The sequence below is a fragment of the Cetorhinus maximus genome, chromosome 3 (genome assembly GCF_964194155.1).
Source record: "Cetorhinus maximus chromosome 3, sCetMax3.hap1.1, whole genome shotgun sequence".
In the NCBI taxonomy this organism is placed as follows: Eukaryota; Metazoa; Chordata; class Chondrichthyes; order Lamniformes; family Cetorhinidae; genus Cetorhinus; species Cetorhinus maximus.
In genome coordinates, this window is record NC_135881.1 from 65839472 (window position 1) to 65858491 (window position 19020).

A 19020-nucleotide genomic window follows, 5' to 3' on the forward strand; every position below is an offset into this window, starting at 1 on the left:
TATGTAACTATTCTAATCCCATTTTCCAGCACTAGGCCCATAGCCTTGAATGCCATGGCACCGCAAGTGCACATCCAAATACTTCTTAAATGTTATGAGGGTTGCTGCCTCTTTCAGGCAGTGAGCTCCAGATTCCCACCACCCTCTGGGTGAAAAAACTCTTCTTCACATCCCTTCTAAACCTCCTGCCCCTTACCTTAAACAATGCCCCCTGGTTATTGATCCCTCCACCAAGGGGGAAAGTTCCTTCCTGTCTACCCTTTCTATGCTCCTTATAATTTTATACAACTCAATCATGTCCCCCCTCAATCTGCTCTGCTCCAGGGAAAATAACCCCACTCTATCCAATCTCTCCTCATAACTAAAACTCTCCAGCTCAGGTAACACCCTGCTAAATCTCCTCTGCACTCTCTCTAGTGCAATCACATCCTTCCTATAATGTGGATTCCAGAACTGCACACAAAACTCCAGCTGTGGCCTAATCAGCATTTTATACAGTTCCAGCATAACCTCCCTGCTCTTATATTCAATGCCTCGGCTAATAAATGCAAATATCCCATATGCCTTCTTAACCACCTTACCTCCCTGTCCCGCTAGCTTAAGGGACCGGTGGACATGCACACCATGGTCCCTCTGATCCTCGGTACTTCCCAGGGTCCTACCATTCGTTGTGTATTTCCGTGCCTTGTTTGTGCTGCCCAAGTGCATCACCTCACACTTATCCGGATTAAGTTCCATTTGCCACTGATCAGCCCATCTGACCAGCCAGTCTATATCCTGTAATCTAAGGCTATCCTCCTCAATATTTACCACATTGTAACCAGCCACCAATAGCAAACTGCTAACCTGAAGCCAGCAGTAAGATTGCAGCCAGCTATTAAAAGGAAAGCTACTAGAAGCAGTATTGGGGAAGTGAGAGCTGCCTGAATCAGGAACAAGAGTGCAGCAGAGCTGGTACAATCTGAATTAATTAATTAGGAATTTCTGTAGTTAGGGGGAACAGACAGGCACTTCTATGGTCGCAGATATGATTCCAGGATGGTATGTTGCTTCCCTGGTGCAAGGGTCATTGATATCACCGAGTGGCCTCAGAGCATTCTGGAGGATGAGGGTGCACAGCCAGAGGTCATGGTTCACATTGATACCAACGATATAGATAGAAAAAGGGATGAGGTCCTGCAGGCTGAGTTCAGAGGGTTAGGAAAAGTGATTAGCAAGCAGTGTCTCAAAGGTAGTAATCTCCAGTTACTTCCAAGGCCATGTGTTAGTGAGTATGGAAATAAGAGAATACAACAGATGAATATGTGGCTGGAGAGATGGTGCAGGAGAGAGGGCTTCAGATTTCTGGGACATTGGGTTCAAGGGAAGGTGGGGTCTACACCTGAATAGGACCGGGACGAATGTCCTTGCAGGGAGGTTTGCTGGTGTTGTTGGGGCAGGTTGAAATTAGATTGGCAGGGGAATCTGAGGGCAGATTCAGGTAGGACAAATTCAGAGCAGGGAGCGGGACGCAGAAAATTAGCAGGTGACTCTGAAAGACAGAAGAAGCATAGGTTTAAAGGTTTATAGCACAGGAATTTGGCAATGTTAAAAGGTATTTTTTTAAATGCAAGGAGTATAGCAAACAAAGCCAATGAGCTGAAGGCACAGATAGATACATGGTAGCATGATATCATTGCTATAACGGAAACTCGGCCTAAAGAGGAGCAAAAATGGCAGCTCAACATCAGGCAGGATAGAGAGGGGGCTAAAAAATGTGTGGGTGTAGCCTTATTGCTTAAATAATCAATTATAGCTGTGAGGAAGGATGATATACTAAATGAATCATCAAATGAGGCCTATGGGTTGAGCTCAGCAATAAATAGGGGGCAGCCACGCTAGTAGGAGTGTGCTATAGACCCCTAAATAGCGAGAGGGAGATAGAAGAGCAAACATGTAGGCAAATTTCTGAGTGTAAAAACAACGGGGCAATAATATTTGGGGACTTCAACTACCCTAGTATCAACTGGGATACGAACAGTGAAATAGGCACAGAGGGCACAAAATTCTTGAACTGCATTCAAGAGAGCTTTTTTAGCCAGTACATAACAAGCCCAAGGAGAGGGAGTGCAATTCTAGATTTAGTATTAGGAAATGAAGCTGGGCAAGTGGATGAAATAGCAGTGGGTGACCATGAAGCTGGGCAAGTGGATGAAATAGCAGTGGGTGACCATTTTGGAAATAGTGACCATAATACAGTTAGATTTAATATAATTATGGAAAAGGATAAAGATAGAACCGGAGTAAAAGTTCTAAATTGGGGAAAGACAAATTTTACAAAGCTGAGGGGTGATCTGGCGAAAGTCGACTGGTTACAGCTACTTGAAGGGAAATCAGTGACAGACCAGTGGGAGGCATTCAAAAGCGAGATTCTACAGGCATAGTGTACACATCTTCCCACAAAGGAAGACCTAGAGCCCTCTGGCTATCTAGAAGTATATGAGGTAAGATAAAGCAGAAAAAGAAAGCTTATAACAATCACAAAAAACCTCATACTGTAGAACGTCTCAAGGAGTATAGAAAGTACAGGGGTGAAGTAAAAAGGTAGTTAGAAAAGCAAAGAGAGGATATGATAAAATATTGGCAGGGAAAGTCAAAGAAAATCCTAAGATGTTTTACCAGTACATTAGGAGCAAGAGACTAACTAAGGACAAGGTAGGACCGATCAGAGATGTATATGGTAACTTGTGCTCTGATGCTGAAGATGGGGGCAAGGTTCTCAAAGAGTACTTTGCCTTCACTAAGGAGAGGGATGAAGCAGATATCCTAGTTAAAGAGGAGGAGTGTGAAATATTAGATTCAATAAGAATGAGAGGATTTACTGAAGGGACTGACATCCTTGAAGGTGGATGAGTCACCAGGGCTGGTTGGATTGTATCCCAGGCTATTAATGGAAGCCAGGGAGGAAATAGCGGATGACCTGAGAATCATTTTCGAATCCTGACTAGATATAGGTGAGGTACCAGGGGATTGGAGGTCTGCGAACTTTGTACCATTCTTTAAAAAGGGTGCGAAGGATAGACCAAATAATTATAGACTAATCAGTCTGACATCAGTAGTGGGAAAATTATTAGAACCAATCCTGGAAGACAAGATACACAGTCACTTAGAAAGGAATGGATTAATCAAGGATAGTCAGCATGGTTTTGTTAGGGAAAGGTTGTGTCTTACTAATTTAATCAAATTCTTTTGAGTAAGTAACAAGGAGGATTGATGAGGGTAGTGCAGTGAATGTTGTCCACTTTAGTAAAGCATTTGACAAGGGCCCACATGGCAGATGGTCAGAAAAGTTAAAGTCCATGGGATACAGGGGAATGTGGCGAGTCGGATTCAAAATTGGCTCAGCAACAGGAAACAAAGAGTAATGGTTGATGGATGTTTTTGCACATGGAAAACGGTTTCCAGTGGTGTTCCACAGGGCTCAGTGTTGGGTCCCTTGCTGTTTGTTGTATATATTAATGATCTGGACTTAAATGTGGGTGGCATGATTGGGAAATTTGCAGTTGACACAAAAATTTGCTGAGTTGTCAATGCTGGTGTTTATATGCCACATGAACCTCCTCCCACTTTGTCTCATCTCACCCTCTCAGAACATCCTTTTATTCCTATATTTTCCTCATGTGTTTACCTAGTGCATCTATGCTATTTGGCTCAACTACTCTATGTGGGAGCAACTTTCACATTCTAACCACACTCTGAGTAAAACTCTGAGAATTCTCTTGAATTCTTTATTGGATTTACTAGTAGCAGTCTTATATTTACATTTTCAGTCCTCATGAAAGAAGTGTCTTGGTCAAGCCATTCAAAGAAACCAAAAAGTGAACATCTGCTTGCCTTCTAGTTTGTGTAGTTTTCTCTCTCCCACCCCTAGTTTGTGTTGCTCTCCCTCCCTTCCACATTTGGTGCTATTCTTTCTCCCTCTCTCCCTCCCACCTAAATGGCCCCCGATCGTTCCAGTATTACCAGGCACTTTTGGAATCAGGGATGCTTCCAAGCTGTTCCTCCAGTAGCCCAGGAGATAAAATTATAGAAATTACAGCAAAGGAGACTATTCAGCCCATCATGCCTGTGTGCTGGTTCTTTGAAAAAATAGTTGTACTTAGTCCCACATCCGTTTTTCTTAGTAATCCTCTAAGTTTCTCATCTTCAAAGTACATGTCAAACTCCCTTTTAAAACTAATTTATGGAATCATATTCTGCCATTTTTCAGTAAAGCATTCCAGACATCAACAACTGAGTGAAAAGAATTTTCCACATTTCCCCCCTGGATCTTTTGTCAATGATTTTGAATCTATGACCTTTAGTTATTAGGTCACTTGCCAGGTGAAGTATTTTATCTCTATCTACTCTATTAAAACCTCTCATCATCTTGAAAACCTCTATTAAGTCCTCTTAGGTCCTTTTTTCTCTTAACCTTTCAACCGTCTTAGCAGCCATACCATATTTAAAAATTTGTGCATATGCACTTTTCAAAATCATAGTATACTATCTTTCAATATTCGTACTTCCAAAGTGCATGGTCCTACACTTCTCCACATTGAACTTTTTAAAAATTACTTGTTCAAGGGGATCACTGGCTAGGCCAGCATTTATTGCCCATCCTTAATTACCCTTGTTCAGAGGGCATTTAAGGGTCAACCTGTGGGTCTGGAGTCACATGTAGGCCAGACCAGGTAAGGACAGCAGATTTCCTTCCCTAAAGGGCATTCACAGAATCACACAGTGCAGAAGAGGCCCTTCGGCCCATCGAGTCTGCACCGACATGTGAGAAATATCTGACCTACCTACCTAATCCCATTTACCAGCACTTGGCCCATAGCCTTGAATGTAATTATGTGCCAAGTGCTCATCCAGGTACTTTTTAAAGGATGTGAGGCAACCCGCCTCCACCACCCTCTGGGTAAAAAAGTTTTCCCTCACATCCCCCCTAAACCTCCTGCCCCTCACCTTGAACTTATGCCCTCTTGTGACTGACCCTTCAACTAAGGGGAACAGCTGCTCCCTGTCCACCCTGTCCATGTCCCTCATAATCTTGTACACCTCGACCAGGTCGCCCCTCAGTCTTCTCTGCTGCAACGAAAACAACCCAAGTCTATCCAACCTCTCTTCATAACTTAAATGTTTCATCCCAGGCAACATCCTGGTGAAACTCCTCTGCACACCCTCCAGTGCAATCACATGCTTCCTATAATGTGACGACCAGAACTGCACACAGTACTCCAGCTATAACCTCACCAAGGTTCTATACAACTCCAACATGAGCTCCCTACTTTTGTAATCTATGCCTCGAATGATAATGGCAAGTGTCCCATATGCCTTTTTCACCACCCCACTAACATGCCCCTCCGCCTTCAGAGATCTATGGACACACACGCCAAGGCCCCTTTGTTCCTCAGAGCTTCCTAGTGTCATGCCATTCGTTGAATACTTCCTTGTCAAATTACTCCTTCTGAAATGTATCACCTCACACTTTTCAGGGTTAAATTCCATCTGCCACTTATCTGCCCATTTGACCATCCCGTCTATATCTTCCTGTAGCCCAAGACACCGAACCTCACTGTTAACCACCCGGCCAATCTTTGTGCCATCCACAAACTTACTAATCCTACGCCCCACATAGTCATCCAAGTTGTTTATATAAATGACAAATAATAGGGGACCCAGCTCAGATCCCTGTGGTACGCCACTGGACACTGGCTTTCAGTCACTAAAGCATCCTTCTGTCATCACCCTCTGTCTCCTACAACTAAGCCAATTTTGAATCCACCTTATCAAATTACCCTGTATCCCATGTGCATTTGCATTCTTTATAAGTCTCCCATGTGGGACCTTGTCAAAGCTTTTGCTGAAATCCATATAAACTACATCAACTGCACTACTCTCATCTACCTGGTCACCTCCTCAAAAAATTCAATCAAATTTGTTAGGCTTGACCTCCCTCTGACAAAGCCATGCTGACTATCCCTGATCAAACCTTGCCTCTCCAAGTGGAGATAGATTCTCTCCTTCAGAATTTTCTCCAATAGTTTCCCTACCACTGACGTGAGGCTCACTGGCCTGTATTTCCCTGGCTTATCTCTACAACCCTTCTTAAATAGCAGAACCGCATTAGCTGTTCTCCAGTCCTCTGGCACCTCCCCGGTGGCCAGAGAGGAATTAAAAATTTGGGTCCAAGCCCCTGCGATCACCTCCCTTGCCTCCCTCAGCATTCTGGGGCACAAATCATCCAGACCTGCAGATTTGTCCACTTTTAAGCCTGCCAACACCTTGTCACTCCCAATATCAATTTGCTTAAGAACCTTGTAGCTTCTCTCCCCGAGTTCGATACCTTCATCCTCATTCTCTTGAGTGAAGATGGATGTGAAGTATTCATTCAACACTCTAGCGATGTCCTCTGGCTCCACCCATAGTTTGCCCTCTTGGTCCCTTATGGACCCTACTCTTTCCCTGGTTATCCTCTTCCCATTGATATACTTATAGAATATCTTGGGATTTTTCCTACTTTTATCAGCCAGAACTTTCTCATATCCCCTCTTTGCTCTCCTAATTGCTTTCTTAAGCTCCACCCTGCACTTCCTGTACTCCACTAATGCCTCTGCTGATTTGCTTCCCTTGTACCTGCTAAAGGCCTCTCTTTTCCTTCTCATCGTATCTGGAAGAATTTTGTAGAAACAATCCAACTGATTGTGCAGCTAAACAGGTAGCATTTAAAAGAGGCTACTTTGTATTTGTCTTTATATGAACATACGAAATGGAGGAGTAGGCCACTCGGCCCCTCGAGCCTGCTTTGCCATTCAATACGATAATGGCTGATCTGAATGTAACCTCAACCCCACATTCCTGCCTACCCCTGATAACCTTTCACCCCCTTGTTAATCCCCTCCCCCTGCCGAATTAGTTTAAACTCCTCCCAACAGCACTAGTAAATCCGCCTGCAAGGATGTTAGTCCCGCTCTGGTTCAGATGTTGACTGTCCCGCTTGTACAGGTCCCACCTTTCCCAGAAACGATCCCAGTGAGAGTCAGGGGCTGGGGTGGTAGAAAGGAGACTGGTATCAACGGAAAACTGTAAAGTGGTGATCAGGGGGTAAAATTGGAGACTGGGGGAGAGAAGCTGGGGGATGGGAACCTTGGGGGAGAGATGGGGAATTAAGAGGTTTGAGGTGATGGGAGAGAGATTAACTACTTGACAGAGGATTGGGACTCAAGCTAGTGGTTAGGGCGTCGGCATGAAGACCAGAATATTCCAGAGAGCTAGGAGAAGCAGCAGCAAGGTGGTGAATAGGAATGGCACTGAGAGAGGAGCAACCAATGGCGAAATGAGTGACAACCAGAGACCTTACTGTGGATAAATAGTGAAAGGTTATTTTCATTGGTGGGCGAATGGGGAGCTAGGGAAATGGAAAACAAGGATTGTCACTGGAAGGAAGAAGTAGGAAGGAAGAAGGAAAGTTCTTGAATTGATGGCTAACAGACCATAGACAATTAAATGCAGACTAAAATTTCATCTCAAAGGGAATGTGATATATATAATATACATACTGGAGGAATATAAAAAGATCTTTTGATGGTGGGGGATATGGGGTTATAGGCAAGATTTCCAGCAGTGGGGCAGGAATGGCTTCCACTTGTGCTGTAATTTCTGTAATTCTATGAAAACTCCTCATTATTGAGTCTGAACTCAGGGAACAAGAAATATTGGTGTATCTTGTGAGAAGTCCCCAATCAGTGAGCTTGCGTGGCCTTTGTATGAACTCTCAGTTTGGTTAATGTTGATCTATGCTGCTTGGTTTTGTCATGTGAAGTCCAAATCATTGTCACCTCCACAGAGTGCAAACCAGAGCTTATGGGAAAAGCGAGAGAGATTGGGCCTGGTAAAAATGGCGTCAACTGGGGAGCCTGACCACAGCTTGTACAGTGCAGGGAGATTCCAGCTGTCGTTCCAGGCTAAACATTAGCTAGCTAAATGATTGATACGAGTTACACGTAGGATATCTAACTAGTACACCTATTAATTACATATAGATTATCAGTGACATATTGTATTACTGTTGGTTATGAGGAGAATCTGACTGTTACCACTTAATTAATAGTTATTGGTGCAATTTCAGTGAGTTTGTATTAGTTACTGGTGGAATCAAAATCCCTTCCATCTCTGGCTTCCCCTCTGTGAATTGCTCCCCCAAATTCAAATTCCCCACCTCTATTTCCCCTCTTCTCCACCCCCAATTTCATTCTTTCTCACTCCGATTCTTCCTCCTTTCCACCCATGGTTTCCCCACCATCAGGTTCCCCTCTTCACTTGCTCACAGATGGTCTCTTGGTTCTTGGATCTTGTTTCACAACAGCTGCTGTTGTGAAACCACAAATAAAGATACTCCATTACAGGGACCCAATCTCTATCAGGTAAACGCAATAATATTTGTAGAAATGATGTAATCAGATGTCATGTGATCAGGCATCACATGGTCAGATGTCATGTGATCTCCAGGAATGCCTCCAAACAGAATTGGCAAAGTACCTGCTATTTCAGGATTTACAGAATTTCTAGGTGATTTTTTATTGGTTCTAATGTCATCGTCCTCAGAACCAGCAGTGACACAGTGCATTGCAAATAATGGGGAACCAGCAGGGCTGAAAAAATGTGGCGTGGTTGCAAACCACCATAACCAGAGTGCTGAGCATGCATGCTCTGTGCAAGTCACCAACAGCAGCGCTCGCGGAGATAAACGGCCCAAAGCAGAATTGGACAGCCGAATGTGAGCAGACCACATAAGGGAGTGACTGCCACCAGTAGATACTTTTAATGGACCCGAATTTGTAACAGCCTTGTTCAACCCAGCCTATTTAGCTTCAAGACTGCTTATTTCCATCTCTGTGATATTGCTGCCTTTGCTTCTCCAGCCTTCTGCAATTTCTGGACTCAATTTCCAACATTTTCCTTACTGTCCTCTCCAACATAAACTTAAAAATATTCAAAACACACCCATCATCATTCCATCACAAACCAGGTCCTGTATCTGTCACCTCTTTCATAACTGTTGCGAGGTGCACATACTTAGCAATGGTTTGTGGTAGGTCAGTGACATTGCTACTATAGCCAAGGAACCATTTTGTCCCTGCCTCCTTCAATAGAGTTACTGCTTTGTGAATCTTTTGGCCTTCAATCAGAGCTCACCCATGTGTGGAATGTCTACCTAACTACAATTCTTGCAAAAGAAAACCAAGAGAATGCCATTAGGAGGCAGGGTAATCATGGTCCTGATATAGTAAGTATCTACTAAAATAGGTCTATTAATCTTGATGAGAAGCAAATTCTGTATTCTGTTTTCAGGCATACCCAGGGTAGTCGACTGAGAAAATCAGGTGGTAATGTTGCTTTCCAGACAAGATTTAAAACTTTGTTTTGAAGGTGCTCAAATTAAAAAAAAGTCCAGTTACTAATTGTCTACCATCTATTTCTCCTTTACAACCAGGTTATATGTATCCTTATAATTGCTAAATAATCAGGCCTGTATAACTTGCATTTTCCCTGAGTCCATTTCTGTGCATTTTGACTGCTGCTCCAGACCTGAGCCCATCACTTCTATTTCTCTCCCTTTTTCATTTCTTTTTCCCATTATCCCTTCCTCGATTCCTCTCTCCTGTCATCATGCCTCCTTTCGTTTCTCCCCTTTCAGGTACTCTGCCCTCCTAAATCCCTAACCCAACCTTTCAGTATTCTTTGACCTCCTGCACCCAGCCCAAGCTTGGGTCCCTCTAGATAAGCCTGCATCTTCTCTGTGTGCCTCTCTGACATTCTCAGAAGGCACCCATTTTTGTCTCCTTAAAAGCAGCAACCTCAAATACCCTATCTCTCACTGACTTTCCATCCTGTGTGCCTTATAGGGGCTAATCTTGCCAATCTCCTCCCCATCCAACTCACCCCTCCCAGGGCTGACCCTGACAGTGGATCAGCTATCACTGGCCCTCTCACCTCTCTCAGAATACCCATTCACTTGTGAACAAGGCCCTTGCCACCCATGAGCTTATTGCAGATGATTGCATCAATATCATGGCCTTGATGGTAACCTGACTGAGGGTGATAACACCTTCCCCCTAACTGACATATCCCCATCTGCCTGTTTCTTCCATCACTTGCCCCTCTTAGACTGTTGCAGTGACGGTGCAACGCAACATCACACTTTCCTTATTTCATGGCACTTTTTCTTCCTTTGAGCATTTCACCTTGTTCCATCCTTCTCATCTAAACAACACCATTTTATATTTATAGAGTATCTTTAGTATAATGTCCCAAAGCGCTTCACAGGAGTATTATAACACAAAATATGACAAAGAGCCACAAAACGAGATATTAGGCCAGATGACCAAAAGCTTGGTCAAAGAGGTATGTTTTAAGAAGTGACTTAAAGGAGAGCAGGGTAGAGAGGTCTTGAAAGGGAATTCCAGAGCTTTGGACTGAGGCGCCAATGGTGGAGCAATTATAATTGGGAATGCACAAGAGGCCAGAATTAGAGGAGTGCAGGTATCTCAGAGGGTTGTGATGTTGGAAGAGATTACAGAGACAGGCAAGCCATGAAGGGATTTGAAAAGAAGGAAGAGAATTTTAAAAATCAAGACAGGAGCCGAGTGTAGATCAACAAGCACACAGATGATAGGGGAATTGGACCTGATGCAAGTTAAGATACCAACAGTTTTGGATGACCTAAAATTTATAGAGTAGAATGTGGGAGATCAGCCAGGAGTGCATTGGAATAGAGATGAAATAAAGGCATAGATGAGGGTGTGAGCAGATGAGCTGAGACAGGTGCAAAGTTGAGCAATGTTACCAAGGTAGAAATCAATGGTCTTACTGATGGTGCGAACGTGAGGTCGGAAACTCAGCTCAGGAAGGTGACATCAGGTTGAGAACAGACTGTTGACAGGGAGAGGGATGGAATTAGTAGCTAAGTAATGGAGTTTGGAGGGGGGACCAAAAACAATGGCTTCTGACTTCTGAATTTTTAATTGAAGGAAATTTCTGTTTGTCAGGTACTGATTGTCAGATAAGCAATCTGATAATTTAGCAACAGTGGAGGGGTCGAGAGAGCTGGTGGTGAGTTAAAGCTGGGTGTCATCAGTGTACATGTGAAATTAATGCTGAGAGTTTGGGTGATATCACCAAGGGACATATGTAGTTGAGAAATAGGAGGGGGGCAGTCACGGATAAATCCTTGGGGGAGCACCAGAGGTAACAGTGCAGGAGCAGGAAGTGAAGTCGTTGCAAGTGATTCTTTGGTTACGATTATATAGAGAAGAACCACATATGAGCACTCCCACCAAGCAAAATGACAGTGGAGAGGCATTGGAGGATGATGTCGTGGTTAACCGTGTCAAAGGTTGCAGACAGGTCAAGAAGGACGAGGAGGGAAAGTTTACCTTTGTCACAGTGACAAAGGATGTCATTTGTGACTTTGATAAGAGCTGTTTCAGAGGTGAGGGTGGAGGGAATGGGGAGAGGGGTTTAAGAAGATGGTGTGCAGTGGAGAATTCTCCATCACCCACCCAAGTACCATAAACATTTTCTCACCAAGATTTCTTCACTGCTTTCCTCCCTCGGCCTGTGCACTGACTGACTTCTCATCGGTGATTTCAGCTTCCACCTCAATTCATCATGCTCCCTCCTCCGAGTTCATGAGCTCCCTTTCCTCCTTAATCTCCCCCCAAAACTCCCCAACCCATATCCATTCCCTTGACCTTGCTATCTCATGTGCTATACCCATTTATCACTGATAAGACCAACTCTGATCACTTCGTTGTATCACTCTCCACCCACATTCCCTTCTAAGCTTACTTCTGTGCCTGCTCCTGGAAAACTCTCCCAATTCACTTGCAACTGCATTTTCAAAATCCCAATTGCCTAGCCTTTGGCCCTTCATTCACCTGACATTTCTGCAACTTTGATTTGCTCAACCACATGCTCATTTCAAAAACAAAAATACCTGGAAAAACTCAGCAGGTCTGGCAGCATCTGCGGATAGGAGCACAGTTAACGTTTCGAGTCTGTATGACTCTTCAACAGAACTAAGTAAAAATAGAAGAGGGGTGAAATATAAGCTGGTTTAAGGGGCGGGGGGTGGGGAGGGAACAAGAAGAGCTGGATAGAGGGCCAGTGATAGGTGGAGATAACCAAAAGATGTCACAGACAAAAGGACAAAGAGGTGTTGAAGGTGGTGATATTATCTAAAGGAATGTGCTAATTAAGGGTAGAAAGCAGGACGAGCAAGGTACAAATGGCCCTAGTGGGGGTGGGGTGGGGGGAAGGGATCGAAATAGGCTAAAGGTAGAGATAAAACAATGGATGGAAATACACTTAAAAATAATGGAAGTAGGTGGGAAAAGAAAAATCTATATAAATTACTGGAAAAAACAAAGAGGGGGAAAATCGGAAAGGGGGTGGGGATGGAGGAGAGTTCATGATCTAAAATTGTTGAACTCAATATTCAGTCCAGAAGGCTGTAAAGTGCCTAGTCGGAAGATGAGATGCTGTTCCTCCAGTTTGCGTTGAGCTTCACTGGAACAATGCAGCAGGCCAAGGACGGACATGTGGGCATGAGAGCAGGGTGGAGTGTTGAAATGGCAAGCGACAGGGAGGTCTGGGTAATGCTTTCCAACCAGCAGTTTCTATACCTTCAACTGCTTAGACCCTTGGCTCTGGAATTCTCCCACTAAACCTCTCCACCTCTCTTTCATTCCTTAAAACCCATCTCTTTGGCCAAGCTTTTAGTCATGTGCCCTAATGTCTGATGGAGCTCAGTACCAAATTTTTTAATAACAACCCTGTGAAGTGCCTTGGGACATAGTGTCATGCAAGATGTTACAGTTCAAAATATTGGAAAGAGACCACTCTTATTTGTAAGTCTTCCTCTCAGGATTTGGAAGAAAATATTCTCTGCTTTTCTAAAAGTATCTTAAAATGGGGTGCAGTTCCACATGAACAGACAACCCAGCAAAACCTCAACAAAGTGGCCATGCTTGATGGGTGAGCCACGACTGTGTAGATAATTCCACTGAGGTGCATTTCAGACAAGCCCAATTTAGTCAACACAAACTATAGAGGTGAAATGTGAAGTCTCACATTTTGGCAGGAAGAATAAGGAGAGGCAATATAAACAATAGGGTATAATTTTAAAAGGAGTGCAGGAATAGAAAAAACAAAGAATATATATACAAATCTTTGATAGTGGCAGGACAAGTTGAGAAAGCTGTTAGAAACACATCGGAGATCCTTGGTTTTATTAATAAAAGCCAAGAGTACAAAATCAAGAAGTTATGTTAAACCCTAATAAACCACTGAGCTAGAGTAGCGTGTTCAATTCTGGGTACCACTTTTTAGGAAGACCTAGGAAAGGGCGCAGAAGAGGTTTACCAGAATGGTATCAGGGATGAGGAACTTGAGTTCCATGAAGAGACTGGAAAGACTGGGGTTTTCGAGCTGAAAACATTAAGAGTTGGTGTGCTAGGTGTTCAAAATCATGAATCGTTTTGTAGTGAATTAGGAGAAACTGTTTCCAATGGCAGAAGAGTCTAACTGAAATAAAGATTTGAGGTGATTAGGAAAAGAACCTGGCACAACAAACAATTTTATTATTTTTAGATGCAATGAGTTGTTTTGACATGGAATACACTGCCTGAAAGGGTGGTGGAAGCAGATTCAATAGTAACTTTCAAAAGGGAATTGGAATTGGAAAAATACTGGGACAATATATAAAAAAAACAGGGCTATTGGGAGCAAGGAGTTGGATAACTCTATCAAAGAGTCAGCAGAGCCACAATGTGCTGGATAGTGTCCTTCTGTACTGTATCATTCAATCTGAGTCACAATAGAAAACAGCATTATAATCAGGACAAAGCTGATCTATGTGGCTCATTTCCATACCAAACTAGTGCATTAACCAAATATCAAAGACAAATAAGATCACACTTACGTGGCACAGTGTGTGCACACAGATTTGGGTTAGGTAAGCATTTATTTGAACTACTGGGTACATAATTCTTGAAGTTCTTCTGTCTTCACCACTGGAAGCAGTTATCCAATATTTAGCTCTGCTATTTGGGACGTCAACTGTTAAAAATATTTTAGTAGGAGAAAATTGCGATCCTAAATACTGTTAAACAAAAAATATTACATTCTGCATGGAAAAAAATCTGAATTGTCTTTGTTTGGAGGCCATCCAAGTATTCCTTTCCAGAGGCGAGGACAGTAAGAGCAAGACAGAAAATTCAAAAAAAGCATTCCAGAAATTGCAAGTATTTCAACTCTAATTAAATACAAAAGCAACAGTCCAACAGGAGGTTACTTGCCAAACATTTGCGAAAAGCAAAATTCCTGGAGTTTTAAATGGTGAGGTGGGTGATGATGCGCAAGAAACAGATTTAGATATTCAGCATCAGTCCAAACAAAGTAGATTCGGACAGATCAGTTTTCACAATAAATGCAAACATAAAGGATAGCTGAAGTTAGTGCATGGACAAACACTTAGTGAACAACAGCTGATTTACCAGTATATTTTCTGAATAACCTCCAACATATTTTAGATCTGTTGCAGAGAATAAATACAACTTTATTGAAGGATTGCAATCCTTACATCTTTCTGTAATTAGAAACAGCACAATACAGAAACCAGACAGGGTTGAGTAAAGGAAGTACTATACTAACAACTAGAACAAAGGATGAGGAGTTCAAGTTGAAGTAATGTACAGTACTGTCCTTACGTGACTGACCTCTGCCCCCTTTCTTCATTTTTTAACATTGCAATTTACAAGTAACATGTTACTATACAAAATTAGGCATTGCGCCATTTTGTTCAGCATTTTAAAGACTGTTGTAAGAATATTTCAGTTCTGCATACTTTTTAAATTTGGCCACCAAGAATTCATCTTTGAGGCAATATTTTCAGGATGCAAGTTTCTGAAAGTTTATGTCACCTAAATTCCTGCTACGCCTCTGGCCAGCAATACATATTTAGACACCTTTGTTTCAAGCACCGTATTTACTATCAGTATGAGACATTTCCCAAATGAACACCTGGAAAATACAGATGACACATCAACATTGTTCAAATAATGCTAATTTGCAGCCAAAGATGCAAGTCCCAATAATTAAGCTCATCTCATTATTTTTCCTCTCAGAAAACACATTACCAGAATCATATTTGCAGCATTGTATTTTCCTCTCGATATAGTTTCCTTACATACATTGAACAACTCATTGAAGACTCAAAACGTAGTAGTCCAGTATACTTCAAAAACAACCTTTGATCCTCAGTACACATTCTGAAGGAAAAGGGAGAGGCAAAGCAAACAACAGAGTATTGTATTAAGATTCACTTTGGTAGCTTTTCTTCAGGATGCTTTGTCTTCTGCTATGGATGTATGGGTTGGAGAGACAGCTTCTGGTTTACGTGCAATTCTGTCCAGTTCTGCTTGTACATCTGTTAAGACTGGTTTATGACCTACAAATGGGAAAGGAGGAAGATGGATACTTAATGATTTGAAGTAGCAGGAAAAACAAATTAGATATCAATCATCTGCAATTTTAACAGCATATTAGTCATTTCAAGAAATTATCGATGACAACTGGACATCAATTTTGAAGGATCTGCTCAGATATTTAGTCTTCTGTAACTGTTGTCTATTAAAAACCCTGTCAGAGTTAGGATTACATTGGTCAATGACAGAGCTACTCATTGTATTCAGGTTCACAATTTCGTATTGAAAAAAGATGGTCATGAGATTTCTTCTCAATTTCAACATTCTCAGAATACAGCCTTGGTTTAAAGAGCTTTCTGGTAAAAACATGTAATTTTACTTCTCTGTCAATTGTTGCCCTCCCTTAACTGCAAACTGACACATTTCTCCTTTCCACCAACCTTGATGTGTAACAACTGAAAGTGTGAACTTTAAAATATATAAATACTTGTACATTGAAAAAATGTGTGCACACTATGATTGAAGAATAGAGCAAACAACACTGGTACATAAACCAGGCTCTAGTTTTGAGTAAGGTAGCACATGGCCGTGTCCAAAAAACTTGTGCTTAGGTCCTTGAAAGCATGCATCCACTTCAGAGGATATAATGTATCACTGGCCACAGGGTTTACAGAAGCAATCTGTTTGCAATATTATCCAAGGAGGTGGGTGAATCAACATAGAGAACGTAATTTTGCATCTGGAAACTTTACAATTGCTGTCATCGCCCTAAGAACCATAGCAAATGTTCTTTCAAAAATAACCTGAGAAACCAAGGCTCACAATTCAGGATATACTTCCATCAATTAATAGAGTTTGAGATCTTGATGAATCTGGTTGCTTAATGCACCACAAACAATGTACAGTGATAATATCATTTTGAGGTTTCCCTTCAGAGAAGCAACTCATGAGACTCAGTACAGAAACCAAGCACAACTGATAAGTTTATGGCTATTTGTAATTTATCCATTCTGAAGTTTATGAAAAAAGCAAAAAACTGCGGATGCTGGAAATCCAAAACAAAAACAAAAATACCTGGAAAAACTCAGCAGGTCTGGCAGCATCTGCGGAGAGGAACACAGTTAACGTTTCGAGTCCGAATGACCTTTCAACAGAACTCATGCTTTTGTTTAATTGATAAAAGGTGCAATGCTTGGACATGTTCCTTTTGCCTGCAGAGGACAGCAGTGTATCATGCATACTTGAGGCTGCCACCTCAAATTACCCTGGAAGGGTAGAGATCTCAAAAATTTGACAACAGGTGAAGCTAGCCATTTCACACTGCTACAATGCAGTAGCAACAGGAGTGGTATTTTCCACTGACAGGATGCAGTTGTCAAGTCAAAAAAAAGTTCTGCCAACGACACAAATGAGTAATTTGGTGTATGAATTTCAGTGGCGTTGCCAGTACAAAGGCCAGTTGTCCCAACGACTGGCGGATCAAATCAAACAGCACATCCCTTCAGCTGTTCGCAATAGGCAGAGTACTGACCGTACTCAACCAACCCATGCATGCAAAACTCAGAACATAACGTCTTATGTTGAATGTAATTCTGCGATAGGACAGCATTTGTTGAATAATCCCAAGTGCTAAGAGTTACGCTAACAACCAATTTAAGATTATCAGTCGGGATCGCAATGTGGCTCACTTATGCTTGCTATAATCATATGCACAGACCTGTCCTTTGCAAGCAAAAGGAACATGACCAGGCATTGTACCTTTCTGAATTAAATAAAAGCATGGGAGAACAATAGTTCCCTGGTTCATTTTCCATTGCAATGCCTCGACCAGAGTCAACTTGCCAACCACTCAGCAACCTTTTATTGTGCAGTATAAATTGTCCCTTTCTTTGAAATTTGGCATTTTTGATTCTGTTGAGTGCAGGATGTAAATCTTCAACAGCATGTCTCTTTTCAGCAATACTCAACTTCAGATCTGATGTTTTATCAGAGGCAAGTATGGGGAGGTGGTAGCACAGTGGTATTGTCACTGGCTAGTATTTCAGAGGCCCAAGGCAATGTTCTGGGGACCTGGGTCTGAATTCCACCATAGCAGATGGTGAAATTTGAATTCAATAATAAAGAATTTGGGTTCAAAGTCTGATGATGGCCATGAAACCATTGCCAATTGTTGTAAAAACCCATCTGGTTCACTAATGTCCTTTAAGGAAGGAAATCTGCTGTTCTTACCTGGTCTGGCCTACGTGTGATTCTAGAACCACAGCAAAGTGGTTGACTCTTAACTGCCCTCTGAACAAGGGCAATTAGGGATGGGCAATGAATTCTGGCCTAGCCAGTGATGCCCACATTCCACTGAATATAAAAAAAAGTAATGTTTACATTTTCCAGTTGGATCATATTGAAATCCTAGTGCCAAGCAAATTTGAAAGTCTGACCGAGTCTGGATTAATTAAATTTTGTTTAGGAAAATGGCTTACTGAGTAGTGATGAGTATCTAAATAAAAGAACTAGGAATTGATAATATCGTTGGCCAAGGAACCTAGTTTATTACAATGTGCACATGAAAAAAGGAGTTACAGATTTTTATCAATATTCTGCAAGGTAGGCTGAATTATGCTTCAGCATTGTAAAATTTAAATGGTGGAAGGGCATCACCACATTTTTAACTATGAGAAATCAATTTTATTTCCAGAGAAAGTAAGAAGTAAAAGGTGAAGTATCTGCATATTTTAATGACAAATTCAGAATAATTTTCTGAAATACATGAGACAATTTGAATAAAAATGCTAGCTGATGACCTATTGCGTTCGAATCTTCTGTACGAAACAATTCAGGATTATACTCAAATTTGAGCAAATTAATAATGGAACAACAGACATTAAGGAATTTACTTTCAAACTACCTTTTGTCTATGATTTACACAGTGAAAAAGTACAATTTTTTGAGTGAATTACAAATTATAATAGAGTAGTGTGTTGGAAGCAAGAAGACGGCATCTATTAGTCATCTAATCTTCGTGCATCTATTTCAGTAGTTTGAGTTCATGATGTAGTGACCGCTTTAATTGAAATGTTCTTAACTCTTAAGAGCATGCTGAAATTAAAATCTCTGGTCTTATGAATGGAAACTAAGTACAAGTATGATAAATACCATGATTTAAGGTAGATTCTTATTATTCCTCAATAAGGAATTGAAAGTGTTATTAAATACAAGGTGCATAAATGTCTCCAACCTGAAGCCAAGGTACTTGCAAGGAAAGCAATATGTCCTGCCTCTAAGGAAGTAGTATGTGGGGAGACAGCATGAGAGAGAGTTTTTCTTTTAAAAAAAAAGTTCATTTGAGCATGCACAAAGTTAGTATTAATCCACAAATGAGTTAGTTTGTTAGATCAGGCCATAACCCTTCAAATGTACAAAATGCATGGAGGGACACAAATATGCCAGTTGTACTACACACTATGCACTAAGACAAAATAAAATGTCTGCAATTTTGTTTTGAAGCAAAATATAT

General features: G+C 41.7%; 1 protein-coding gene across 2 annotated transcripts in view; it reads right to left on the reverse strand.

Annotated features, from left to right (window-relative positions):
- Positions 1–14620: 14620 nt before the first annotated feature.
- Positions 14621–19020, reverse strand: part of LOC144678687 (cytoplasmic dynein 1 light intermediate chain 1-like) — a 73008-nt gene continuing 68608 nt past the window's right edge. For both annotated transcript variants that reach the window (XM_078538475.1, XM_078538476.1), the window contains one exon: positions 14621–15532. In XM_078538475.1, coding sequence (XP_078394601.1) covers positions 15423–15532 — 110 coding nt within the window. In that variant the 3' untranslated portion in view covers positions 14621–15422. The remainder of the gene's footprint in view (positions 15533–19020) is intronic.